Source organism: Procambarus clarkii, chromosome 82 (assembly GCF_040958095.1).
Source record: "Procambarus clarkii isolate CNS0578487 chromosome 82, FALCON_Pclarkii_2.0, whole genome shotgun sequence".
Lineage (NCBI taxonomy): Eukaryota > Metazoa > Arthropoda > Malacostraca > Decapoda > Cambaridae > Procambarus > Procambarus clarkii.
The window spans coordinates 17,542,823-17,557,472 of NC_091231.1; the positions used below are offsets into that span (position 1 = coordinate 17,542,823).

General features: G+C 42.4%; 1 protein-coding gene across 1 annotated transcript; it reads left to right on the top strand.

Moving 5' to 3' along the window:
• Positions 1-10,049: 10,049 nt before the first annotated feature.
• Positions 10,050-12,498, top strand: LOC138358181 (uncharacterized). The gene is made up of 3 exons (XM_069315684.1): positions 10,050-10,088; positions 10,767-11,007; positions 11,882-12,498. The coding sequence occupies exons 1-3, from the start codon at positions 10,050-10,052 to the stop codon at positions 12,496-12,498; spliced, it is 897 nt and encodes a 298-aa protein (XP_069171785.1).
• Positions 12,499-14,650: the final 2,152 nt, after the last annotated feature.

Below are 14,650 nucleotides of genomic sequence, written 5' to 3' on the forward strand. Positions count from 1 at the left end.
TTGCATTGATAAATTGAATTTTCTAAGATTTCTGTTTATTTTATTTTTGATATAATTATTTTGTGAGACATTGTGTTGGAATTGAGCTGTGTGCTTTATCATACCGTTCGTTTCGTGAGTATAGTTTATTTTTGTATTTTTTTCATTTCTTTTCATTTCGTCTTGTAACTGTTGTTCTTATTTTTTCAGTGCAATTTGCTGTGGAATTGAGCTGTGTGGATTGATCTGCGCTTGAAGTTTTTTTTATTTTTTTTTATTTTTTTTTATTTTTACATGCAAAGCATGCAATTTAAATACAATAAAAACAATACATAATACAGAACAGAACAAACTAAAACAATAGACCACTGGCCAGAAGGGCCGACAGCATAGCACAACAAAACACAAACACGATAAATGCATAGAAAAACACAGCATACATCAAGGCACAAAACACAAGACAATGGCAAACTAGCCATTGTAACATCACAAAACAAAACATACATCAAGAGGCATAACAGAAAACATTACAGGACAATCACAATACACTCCACACAAAACATAAAGAACAAACACGTACAACAGGTAAAGCAATATGAAAACACCAGGTACAGCATAAACAATACAGGAATAAAAACACCCACACCAAGCCATCCGCCCCGTAACAAAGGGCGAGGCCAAAATAAACAATAAAAATAAACAAGCAAAACACGCACACCTGAAAACAAAACAGGTACAAACACAACAACATACATGCACTGGCCTGAAGGACCGAGAATAAAACACAACAGAAAGTACATCAAGAAACATAACAAGACAATTCAGCACAAAACAAATTAATACAAATTTATACAAAGACACTAAATACCGGCCTGAAGGGCCGACAACAAAAACACAACAATGAACAGAAACATAATGAAACACAGGAAAAAGAAACAACAATACCGGAAATACAAGAAATACAACAAAACAACGGTCATGAGAACAAACATAACACCGGCCTGAAGGGCGCACAATAGGTACAACACATTGCAAACAAACCACAGGTCCAAGCACGCACCAAACACACAGCAAGCACACAGAATACTCAAAATTCTCATACTTATCCGGCCACTCCACCGAAGGGAATCGAACACAATACGCCTCCCAAAGTAACATGACGTCCTCCGGAACAGGTTCATTATGAACCGTACGAGGATCAGGCATCAACTCCGGCACACCCACAATAAAACACCGAGCCCGCTGAACCCAGATGGAAGAAGGGCACCACGGAACAGGACGCACGCGGTCAACAATTTCAAACGGCAAAGGATTCTTATCATCATACGCCACGTCGGAGGCCAAGACGAGAGGGAGAGGCTCTTTCCCACGAGGCCGGGCAATGGGCAGCGCACTGGGAGCCTCCTCGGCTGCCTCACAGGGCCCCGCGTCAACCACCGGACGTTGTACCTGCTGGGACCCCCCACACTTGGCATCCTTCTTCAGCACCAGCTTGAGACCTCGGCTCGCACCAGAACCCTCACCACCCACGTCTGTAGGAGCAACCACCCCCCACTGCGGAGAACCTTCTGCAGGAGAAAGAACAGGAGGTAAATCATACGCACAGCCATCGTCAACAGCAGACACATGGACGTCAGCAACCACCAGCGACGTAGAGCGCAAAGCACCCGGAACCGCCACATCATTGTCCGAAGCTCCACCCGCGTCGAAGTCCTCCACATCAGCCCAAGCAGTAGAAGAACGCTTGGAACGCTTGGGCACTGGCCGCACATCCTCACAGCCGGAGGCGGACCCAGAACCACGGGCCTCACAAACTGGGCGAACCGACGCCCGTCGCAGTACGGCAGCAGCCTCAACCACAGGGGGAACCGGGCCGCACACAGCAGGACGCTCCGCAGCCCCCCCAACACCCAGCACAGCCGTAACATCTGGCGAGGGTGCATGACCAGGCGCAGCAGCAGGAGACGAGGAAGATGAAGACGACTCGCACAGACCATCCGGAAGACCCTCTGGAGCAACTGGCACAGCGAATTGACCAGCGACAGGAGCCACCGGAACACCCGGAGGGGGGACAACAACCACCGGGGGCATGTCGGGCGATGCAGGGGGGTGTGGGAACCGACCTGTGAGATTTATATTTATTTAATTTATATGAATTTATATTTACGTTAATTTATATACTTCGATAGCAATTTGTATAATGATAAGTGGACTGTATTTCTGCAATAATCTCATAATCTCACAAATCGATCCTCTACACATTAGGGGGGGTTTATATTACACATATGCAGCCAATCAAATTACAGTAATAGCTACATACATTGATGAGGTTCCTTCTCTTATAGTACAGCAGGTTAGTCCACCAGGTATAACTAGAGTGTAGACACCAAATTATCCTCTTTGAGGTAGCTTCTATCACCCAGTAACTGGTGCACATAATCTTGCATCCTCGTCTTGACCTGTCAAAAGTGCGCTAGCTGTGAAGCCAGAATCCTATATATGACAAGTATATCAGAGAAAACAGTACATGGAACATGAGGACCTGGCTTAATTACCTTTAGTTTGAGGCTTCCATGTGATCTAACCGGATAACCCTACCCAATGACATTAATGGCCACTAATGATAGATAATGGGTTTCGGATAGACACTTAACTTGAATTTGTAGACAGCGTGTTGATAATGGTACACTTTTAGTTTCCATAACACTACGTCCAAGTAAATTTAACAGGAGCCGAATTTGTTCCCGTGTGAGCCTCTGGTCTCGTATAAACAACAACAATGGCTGCCCTCCTTCCCCACTCTGACGCCTGGCCTACTTTGTCCAGATTTCAGAAAGTGATAGAAGGGTCACATTTACTCTACTTTAATATTGATAATTAAGTTAATTTATATAAGATGTTTTTATGATGGTAAAGTCCAAAGACTAATGTATTTAAGAATAATTCCCAGCAGAATAGCTGGTGAATTATAATGGTATGTGGTGATGATATCCCGTTTTCTTTAGACGGTAATTCCACTACAAGTTACGTTTTCTATGGGTAACTTGTTGGTAATACAGCTATTATCTGTATGATTATTAAATGGTGTCGGATTTTCCGACATAATTCCCCAGGGGCTGCTCACGGGTCGAAGTCCTAATTAGAACAGACGAACACCGATACTCCTCCTTCGAATTATTTGATTAATTTGATGTTAGTAGTTAGTAATCACACATTTGTGTGTCTGTTCGTACAGGACGGATGTCCCGTACTAGAGTTGCAAGGGTTAGAAGTCTAATGCGATTTCATTTCCCTGTCAATTCTTGAAAGGCTAATATTCAAGCCTTATTACATATTATTTAACCCAGAAGACTGGATGTGATCAAGTACTACAGTCAAGTATGATTCAGGGACTGCAGTGAGATCAGTGACATTAGATATAACTTGAAGTTTCTTCAGGTAACTGGTCACTGATATATAAACACTGAGGCCCATGGAATACATCTTGATTAAATAATAAATGTATCAAATCAGTCATCAGATTTATTGGGGTTTAATTTAGTTAATTGATTCAGAAGATTGAATAGCTCATCATTAAAGTAAAGTATGGTTCTGAGACTGCAGTGGGATCAGTGACATTGGTCGCAGTGACTTGTAGCTGTTTTAGGCTACTGTTCACTGATTTGCCACTGAGGCCTCATGAACTCATCTCCAGCTTTAAATGATGATACTAACATCAACTTCTGTTGGTATAGTCAGCTGTAATCTCCTTAGTATAATGCTACTGGAGAAATATAATCAGCTGACAAATTTAGATTTCTACTGGTATTGTTTATCTGCAGGCATAGGTCTCCTCAGGCTTGATACTGGGCCTGAGATTAATTTACCTCCTGCAGAGTTTAACATGGTTATACCCTGATATTTAGTAGGGCTACCGATGAATCGATGGCAATAGTCTGTCCCTACAAGGAGACCGAAGTCGGTGAGGTGATCAGACTTAATATTATCTGCCAATTTTATTCCTCTATTTCTCAGGAATTTGGCTGTTGCTCTCAGACCTTGAACTTGTAGGTCTACTGGTATCTTGTCCACCACAATGGCTTGTACTCGACAGACGTACCTGCCTAAACGTACTGATGGTTGTACCACCTGGTAGACTTGAGGTCCTGCATCTGTTACAAACCCTGAGATGTTGAATGACGTCTGGGCTACAGGCCTTAATTGTAATTCATCTGCCAGCTTTTTAGTGATATATGTTCTCTGGGATCCTTGGTCAAACAACCCACGGGTATGGACCTTGGCCCTCTTATTCAGGATGGTAATTTGGGCAGTAGGCAAAGTCGTATTACCTTTAGACTTTGCCGATTGGACACTCTTTGTTTGTTGCACCTTGCAGTACTGTACTGTGGTGGGAATGCTATCTTCCACCTTGGGTCTTGAATACGTTAATTTCGTATATTTGCACAGTGCTGCATGGTGCCTACCTCTTCTACACCTGTTGCAGGTGTTGAATTGGGTATCACAATAGTCTATGTTGTGTGACTTGAGACACCTTGCACATCTCCCTAATTCCTGGAGTCGCTCCATACGAGTGTCTCTGGTTGGATAATTAGCACAACAGTATGTTGAATGTTTCTTTTTGCAGAACATACAAGTCCCCCAGCCTACTGCACGTTTGGAAGTTACCGGTTTGGGTGAACTAGTAACAGTAGGCTTGGAGGTTGCTGCTGCATTGTCAGATTTTCTGCAACTTGATGTTTGAGTAATTGGTTGATGTTTATTTGGGGTGGTTGTTTTACCCTTTAATTGACTATTATTTTCTATTTCTGAAGGCTTGCAAGAGGCTTTAACTTCCTCATTTGCTCGTCGTTTGTTTATGATGGAATGTAAACCTTCAGTGATGTCCTGTACTGTCAGGATGGTGTTATGTTGATGTGCATATAATTCATCTAGTATATCGCTGGACAATTTTCGTTGAAGGACTACTTTGGTCATCCATTCACTAGTAGTTATATCAACCTTAAGTCTGAATGTTCTTAGTAGTGACTCAAACTCCATGCTGAAGGATTGTAATGAGTCAGCAGTCTGATCAGGTTGAGGTAAATCCAGCAACTGTAGTACTAGATGTATGACAGTTTTCTCATTGCCAGCATTACTCCTAGGAGGCTGGACTGGGAAATTAGTGCTGTCGCTATTTTCATTTACATTTTCTACTACTGGTTCAGCTTCACCTCTAGTTTGGAGGCATGTTAACTTAGTAGCTTCAGGTATTGGGTTTTCAGAATCCACAGAGACTGTGGATAAATTGTCTGAAAACTGCTTAATTTCTGGTGGTATATTATTGGGTGAAGCTGTAGTGGGTGAAGCTTTACTGGGTGAAGCTTTATCCTTGTTGATTAAAGGATCTAATCTGGCTTTACATTTATTCTCAAAAAGATCCAGATCATCCATAACATTATCTACTTTATTTGATGTACTTGCTATTTGTTCTGATTCAATTATCCTGTGTAAATGTTCCAACCTGGCTTGAGTTTCTTCTTCATATTGTGCTAGGTCAGACAGGAATGGTTCCACATCTTCAACTACTATGTCGTCGTCGTCGTGGACCTGATTTTGGTAAGATTTCCTATTTGCTTTCAATATATGCAATTGGGTTTGAATCTGCAACAGTGGTATTTTCAACCGACGATAATTAATTACAGGCTCATATAACAACTGTTCATATTGGTTGAGATCTCTTGTTAGTTGGCGTTTGCTTGATATTAAAGCACGCTTTGCTTTCTGTGGATTAGTCATGGTGACTTGTTAATTGGGCACCACTGGCTCATAAATTGTGAGCAAGTACTAATGGTAGCCTAGGGTAAATTCCGCACTCACTAGGCAATAATCCTACCTCTACTAGAGGTTAGCACTTATAATTAATACACATTATATATATACAATCATCCACACTAATGATTTGAGTGATAAACCAGTGTCACTGGAAGTACCTTTAGGTTAGCTCTTCTATATCACCCTAGGATGGTAGAGACACTAATTAATCACTCAAAGGTGTAATGATCATAAGTAAATTATTATATATACACAACTCAACTCGAGTTGATAAAAATTACACCCAAAATAGGGTCTGGACCATTCATTAATGGTGTTAGGTTATTCAATATAGTACAACTGACTATGGTAATAATGGGACTAGGATGAACAATAATAGTTCAACTAGTCAGTATCCAACCCTGTTGTGGGTTGGCAATTAGTAAATATTATACTGTGATCACTAGTGCAATTTATATTAAATAACTCTCTATTTGGAGAAATAATATACACAATTATTGTTAATAGCCTCTTAATTAGCCTCTATGAAACTTCTAATATTATCTAGAAGTATTAAATGTTATTAGTGACCTCGCGAAATAAAGTCCACAAAATTCGTAGATAATCTCTCGCGAAATGTAACACCACGAAATCCGTGAACAATCTCGCGAAGACACAGTCACTAATTTGGCTGGATTCTATATTAGCGCTGTCATTTCACGAAATAACACGCCACCAAATTTCTGTGGGTGTGCATGAAACCGCTGACTAAGGCTGATCTGGGCTGAGGGAGGCTCCTGAGCTCCCACGAGGCAACGCCGCTGTCTTGACTGGCTTTGTTTAAATAACACTGCACTAGTATATTTAATGAATCCACTGGTTTGGTTAACTGGTTCATCCGGTACTAAGATGACCAAATGTGGGTTCAAAGGATCAAATAATCCGTCATCCGGTTCGAAGATGACCAAATAATGTGGGAACCGACCTGTGAGATTTATATTTATTTAATTTATATGAATTTATATTTACGTTAATTTATATACTTCGATAGCAATTTGTATAATGATAAGTGGACTGTATTTCTGCAATAATCTCATAATCTCACAAATCGATCCTCTACACATTAGGGGGGGTTTATATTACACATATGCAGCCAATCAAATTACAGTAATAGCTACATACATTGATGAGGTTCCTTCTCTTATAGTACAGCAGGTTAGTCCACCAGGTATAACTAGAGTGTAGACACCAAATTATCCTCTTTGAGGTAGCTTCTATCACCCAGTAACTGGTGCACATAATCTTGCATCCTCGTCTTGACCTGTCAAAAGTGCGCTAGCTGTGAAGCCAGAATCCTATATATGACAAGTATATCAGAGAAAACAGTACATGGAACATGAGGACCTGGCTTAATTACCTTTAGTTTGAGGCTTCCATGTGATCTAACCGGATAACCCTACCCAATGACATTAATGGCCACTAATGATAGATAATGGGTTTCGGATAGACACTTAACTTGAATTTGTAGACAGCGTGTTGATAATGGTACACTTTTAGTTTCCATAACACTACGTCCAAGTAAATTTAACAGGAGCCGAATTTGTTCCCGTGTGAGCCTCTGGTCTCGTATAAACAACAACAATGGCTGCCCTCCTTCCCCACTCTGACGCCTGGCCTACTTTGTCCAGATTTCAGAAAGTGATAGAAGGGTCACATTTACTCTACTTTAATATTGATAATTAAGTTAATTTATATAAGATGTTTTTATGATGGTAAAGTCCAAAGACTAATGTATTTAAGAATAATTCCCAGCAGAATAGCTGGTGAATTATAATGGTATGTGGTGATGATATCCCGTTTTCTTTAGACGGTAATTCCACTACAAGTTACGTTTTCTATGGGTAACTTGTTGGTAATACAGCTATTATCTGTATGATTATTAAATGGTGTCGGATTTTCCGACAGGGGGGCCGCATCAGCAGCGAACGGGACCTGCCCCTCTTCATCTCTGGAATCCACGCCCTGAATGAGCGGCGGGAAATCCTCTTCCCGGAACAAGTTAACAGGTGCAGCAGGGGCCTCAGAGCACCCGGCAGCCTGATGCCCTAAGTGGCCACATCGGAAACAGGTACGGGACTGCCAGGCATAATACACCCGAACGTAGTAACCCAGCAGCCGGACAGAAGATGGGATATCCGACCACAGGCGCATACCTACGGTACGGATGTTCGTCTGCTTCCCAGCATACTTCCCCGAGAAAAGCGTGTTCACCCACACACTGATGACTGCAACATACCTCCCGAAGAAGCGCCAGAGAAGGTCTTCAGGGAACTCCAGGGGCGCACCGCGTACACTGACATAAGTCAGGGCACCACTTCGGTCCGAGACCGCAACAGAGCCGGCGCCATCCGGCAACTGCAACAAACACCCTTCGTACCGACGGAGGAAGTCCCGATACTCTTCCTCCCGCACGAACTTGATAATCACCCGGTGGGCCGTAACAAGCTCAACTCCGTAGACAGCCTCCACCGGGACACGAAACATGTCGCACATCACCAACTCAATGGCTGGATAACCAGCCTTACATGAGAACTCCAGTCCCACGGAATTCACCCACAGAACAGGAGGAATTGCAAGGCCCCCATGTCGAAACTGCCACGTCAGCACGCAGCCAGGCAGGCAACAACACTGGGAGGGCAGTGGCGCCCACACCACCTGGCGACCAAATGACAAACAACCCCAGCAGACACGGTGTGACTGAGGTGTGACCTTATTGCAAGGCTCTCAAATTTAATGGAGAAACGAAAGGAATGTGTTGAGCCACCGAAAAATTAAACTGCCTCATCTTGCTGAACCGCCTGAGCCATTACAAACTTTGCTTGCCGGATATACAGCCGAATCAAAGCATTTCCTATCTAACATCAGGAACAACTCATGCTTCCAAATGACGTCGTTTGGCGCAAACATCATACCAGCTCATTCCATGCCAGCTTTCAAAGTGAAAGGACAAATTTATCATAAAGCCGGCTCTCTGCTTCCGTTCCCAGATGGTCAACATAAATTCCTACAAATGTATTTCATCGGCGATGGCAATGATAAATTGAATGCATGCTGCGGAATTTCTACCGGCATAAAAAGGTCCATCGTTTCCCAGTTGCAACAGCTTCTTCACGAAAAAAACAATTTAGTGAGTTGGTTCAAAACAGCAATTGACAAGATGCCATCTGATACACACAAGATTGTTATTCATGCTGACAAAACGCCTGCTGGACAACATGTGCGAAGATTCAATGCTCCAACTATATACGAAGTGGCAATTGTAATAGTCGAAGATCAATTCCAACCAAGAGACATTGTTCTTCATCGGAGAAACGATCAATTGACAAAATTTGCAGAAACTCATTGGTGCTACGATGCCCTCCAATATCCAACATTTTTTGGGATGGTGCCGATGGATATCACTTGAACGTTAAGAGGATAAATCCAGTCAGTGGCGAGGAAACAAGTTTGAAATGCAGCGCAATGAACTATTATTCATACCGATTAATGATTCGAGTGAATGAAGACAATCACATTTTGAAACGCCGTCAATTGTTTCACCAATACATCGTAAATATGTATGTATAAATCGAAACAGAACGTTTCATATTCATCCGTTTGAATCAGAGCAAGCTTCGTTCTGAAAAATATGTTCATTTGCGAGATGCAGTTGTAAATGACGGTAATACAACTAACGTTGGAAGACTAACGATTTTGCCATCTTCCTATACAGGCAGTCCACGTCATATGCACAAGTATGCTCAAGATGCAATTGCGTATGTTCGTCACTACGGACGTCCAGACCTATTCATTACATTCACATGTAATCCAGCTTGGGACGATATACAACAGCTCTTACTTCCTGGGCAATCGCCCGTGGATAGGCATGACATCACAGCACATGTTTTCTGACAGAAGCTGAAATCCCTGATGGATTTCATGATAAAACATGAAGTGTTTAGGTCTGTGTGCTGTTGGATGTACTCAGTGGAATGGCAAAAGAGAGGATTGCCACATGCACATCTGGCTCTATAACAAATTAACTTCAAACGAAATCGACGATGTAATATCCGCTGAAATACCCAATGCCGACGTCGATAAGCATTTGCATGAAACTGTGACGAAAAATATGATACACGGACCTTGTGGTACACTGAATCCAAATTCACCATGCATGATAGACGGAAAATGCTCTAAGCAATATCCTCGAGCATTTGTATCCTACACAGTTACAGGAAACGATGGATATACTTTATACAGAAGATCAGCAGAAGATGGCGGTAAATTTGCAACCATACAAATGAGAAACGGTGATATCGAAGTCGATAACCGGTGGGTTGTTCCATATATGCCTTTGCTATCAAAAACATACAAAGCCCATATAAACGTGGAACACTGTAACTCCGTTAAATCGATCAAATACATTTGTAAGTATGTGAATAAGGGTAGCGACATGGCAGTTTTTGGCGTGCGGCCAGAAAGAAGTGATAGAAATGCGGTCATACATATCGATGAAATCGCACAGTATCAGGCTGGAAGATACATAAGCAGGAATGAAGCTGCATGGCGAATTCTTTCATTTCCCATACATGAACGAAGTCCAGCTGTTGTTCACTTAGCTGTACATCTAGAAAATGGACAACGCCTCAATTTCACAGCTGCAAATGTGCAACACAGCCATGAATCCATCGGCTACAACGTTAACTGCTTGCTTCACGTTATGCCAAAATGACCCGTTTGCGAAAATACTGCTGTATTCGGAAGTTCCTACATACTACACATGGAATGCCAGTAGAAAAACATTTGAACGACGCAAACGAGGAAAGCAAGTCGAAGGACATCCTGGCATATTCAAACAAACTACGATAGGCAGACTGTACACGGTGCATCCCAATCAAGATGAATGCTTCTTTCTTCGTATGCTGTTGGTAAATGTGCCCGGTCCAACGTCTTTCCAGCAATTGAGATTTGTCAACGGCGTTACACCTGCCACTTTCCGTAGTGCATGTCAAGCTCTGAATTTACTGGAGAATGATCGACACTGGGATGTATGCATTAATGACTCGTCCAACACGTCACATCCAAATCAAATTCGTGCATTGTTTGCAATCATATTGACCACCGGCTCTCCTTCATCTCCAACAGAGTTTTGGGAGAAATATAAATCGCACCTGGCTGAAGATCTTGTCCATCGAATACGCAAGGAAAATTCAAAATAAACATGGATTTCACAGCAGAAATCTACAACGAAGCGTTGATAATGATTGAAGATTTGTGCTTAGAAATCGCAAACAAAGTTCTCAATCAATTGGGAATGCCAGCACCGAATCAATTTGCTGATTCTTCGTTTGATGTAGAATTGTGTCGTGAACAAAATTACAACACGGATGATCTGTTGTCATATGCGCAATCAAATATTCCTAAGCTAACGCTTGAGCAAAAAGGCATTTACGATCGAATAATTCAAACTGTCAATCATGGGCTTGGAGAAATCTTCTTCTAAGATTCGCTAGGAGGAACTGGTAAAACCTTCCTGATAAGACTGATTCTGGCAGCAATTCGATCCCAAAATGGCATAGCCTTAGCTCTTGCATCGTCTGGAATAGCTGCGACATTGCTACCAGGTGGAAGAACTGCTCATTCGGCTTTGAAATTGCCACTGAACATGCAATTCATTGAAACTCCCACGTGCAACATTTCCAAAGCATCTGGCATGAGAAAAGTATTGCAGAAATGCACTCATTCTTTGGGATGAATGCACAATGGCCCACAAAAAATCGTTAGAGGCTCTTGACCGAACATTACAAGATTTGCGTGGAAACATCAGACCATTTGGGAACGCATTTATATTGCTTGCAGGAGATTTCAGGCAAACGTTACCTGTCATTCCTCGATCGACACCAGCGGACGAAATTAATGCTTGCCTGAAATACTCTACTTTGTGGCCCACATAAAGACGTTAAAATTAACTATAAATTTGCGTGTCCAGCTGCAAAACGATCTTTCAGCTGAGATATTCGCACATCAAATGCCTGAAATTGGAACGGAAACGTGCCGGTTGATCTGACCTCAGGACGAATTTCATTGCCTCATAACTTCTGCAATTTAGTGACGTCAAAAGAAGAATTGGCTGAAAAAGTATTTCCCAATATTCAAATCAATTATAAAAATCATGATTGGCTAAGTGAACGAGCTGTTCTTGCGGCCAAGAACAAAGACTTCTGCGAACTAAACAATATTATTCAGTCTAACATCAAAAGCGAGGCAGTCACATACAAGTCCGTCGACACTGTTGTGGAAGCAGATGAAGCGGTTAATTATCCAACAGTATTTTTGAATTCACTCGACCTGCCAGGGATACCACCGCACGTCCTGCAGTTGAATATCGGCGTGCCAATTATCATGTTGCGAAATATCAACCAGCCAAAACTTTGCAACGGCACGCGGCTTGCAGTAAAAATTTTTATCAGCAACGTCATAGAAGCAGCAATCTTGACAGGACCATTAAAAGGTGAAGATGTTCTCATTCCTCGCATTCCTATGATTCCAACGGATATGCCATTTCAATTTAAGAGATTGCAATTCCCCATTCGATTGGCGTTTGCAAAAACCATCAACAAAGCTCAGGGCCAATCTTTAGAATTGTGTGGTTTAGATCTATACACGGATTGCTTCTCACATGGACAGTAATATGTTGCGTGTTCTAGAGTCGGCAAACCAGACAATCTCTATATCTACACCGTCAATGTAACAACAAAAATATTGTATATGCACAAGCATTGTGATATTAAACATATTAGAAACATGCATTTTCTCTTTTCCTTCTTTTCCATTTAACCAGACTGAGCCACAGCAACGCGTGGTGGGTACAGCTTGTACCCGCCACGCGTTGTACTAGCTGTACCTGTAAGAATAAAATGATATATAAAGGGTTTACGTCCTTAACTATTTATTGTTGTTCTAAATACAGAACGATACATATAAGTGCAAAACCTCTGGGGGACAAGTAAACACGGCGAGCCTAGAGTAGGGGGGATGGGAGTGGGCAGGCAGGAGCGGCTATTATGGGGGGTATTGTGGTTATTTACCTCAGTCACATGGCAGACATCAAAGAGGTGACCCCACTCGAACGCTCGCTCCACACTATGTGATGTGTGGCCCACCCCAGTGGCTATGAGGCGTGTGACATGGGAGGGGGGGGGGGCCATGTGGAAGTTATGTGAAGGCTGAAGGAGCTGGCTGGGATGGAGGGGGAGTGGTGGACTGACGAGGACACACCCCTTGTTTACAAAAGTATTATATCCCCTCGCTCACACCTCATTTACCTCAGTCAGTCACAGCTCACCGATCAAACGGCTAGCTCGCCCAAACGCTCGCTCCACAAACTCATGTTGTATGTGGCGGTCAGCCTCATATCTAAGCGGTTTAACATGCCCCATGTGATAGCTATGTGCCACTCCTTACCGGTCTTGGCTGAAGGGAAAGGGGAGGGGAGGGTTGGGTGAGGAGGCCCATTCTTTGTTTACAAAAATAATATGGGTCATTGTCTCACAGTTCATTCGCCGGTGAGACCTCCAACCGTGAACATACATGTATTGACATGAAACTAATGGCACCTCTTACACCTGCTGATGAAGACATCGGATGCTGACACCACAGGCGGAGAATTGGTGAGAATGATATACGTTTTTGGTAAAATATATACACTTCACTACACCATCTGGAACTTCTTACATAAAACAGACATTGTTTAAACAAAACAAAAAACACACGAGAATAAGAGCCGGGCTATCAGTCAAAGCTCCCAGCTGGCTGGCCCGCTTTACTCCACTCCCCCTCCCATCCCTTCCACTCCCCTCCCCTCACCTGTTTCACACGCCCTTCCCTAACCATTCACCTAAAAAAAAGTCGATCTCCTAGGCTCGTCCCTCGGGAGGGGCCCTCTTCTCTGCCCTACATATTTTTATTTAACTACTAGCAGTACCCGGCCACAGCAACCTTCTCTGTCCCTTTGTCCTCCCCACCATTCTCCATATCCCCATGCCCTCATCCTCACCATCCCAAACTCCCCTGTCCCCTCGTCCTTCCCCACCATTACCCCCCTCCCTTTTCCCCCTCATCCTTCCCCCTCATCTCTCACTTCCTTCCCCTCGTCGTCCCTACCATTCCCCACTCCCTCGTTCGATGCCTTCCCAAAAAGTCTGATGTTCCCATAAGAAAATTGGGAACATCAAATGATGTGCTGTTTCCATCATTGAAATATAAGAAAAACAGTAAAAAAAATGAAAAGAAAATGTGAAAAAAATAAGCTATTCTCACGCAATGAACGGTATGGTAAACAATACAGCTCAATTCCAACGCAATTCACACAAAAAAATTAAACCACAATGAAAATAAATCTATAAAAATTCAATTTATCAATGCAATCAGAAACATTGAAAAGGAATTGCAACACATTTATTATAGCATGTGTGTTGCTCTTACATGCAACAGATGGCGCTGTTTTTCAAGAAAAGCATAGTTTTACCTGTCACAGGTGTGGCATCTATATTTATACTTACGAAATGAACGGTATGTTAAACAACACAGCTCAATTCCAACACAATGTCACAAAAAATAATTCAATATAAAATAAATAAATCAAAGTCTTTGAAAATAAAATTTATCGAAGGAATCGGAAACATTGAAAAGGAATTTGTGACATATTTAGTATAGCGTGCATGTTGCTATTATGTGCAACAGATGGCGCTGTTTTTTCAAAACCGCATGTTTTTACCTGTCACAGAGGGTTGCATATATATTGTAGGAATATAAAAAGACGCGCCTATTCGATGGCAACGTT

Excerpts from the sequence above, each read along its gene's own strand:
- LOC138358181 (XM_069315684.1), top strand. The coding sequence starts at position 10,050 with ATGGATATACTTTATACAGAAGATCAGCAGAAGATGGCG. Across the intron at positions 10,089-10,766 it reads AAGATCAGCAGAAGATGGCG|CAATTGAGATTTGTCAACGG; the intron begins GTAAATTTGCAA and ends ACGTCTTTCCAG. Across the intron at positions 11,008-11,881 it reads AGATCTTGTCCATCGAATAC|GACGAATTTCATTGCCTCAT; the intron begins GCAAGGAAAATT and ends ATCTGACCTCAG.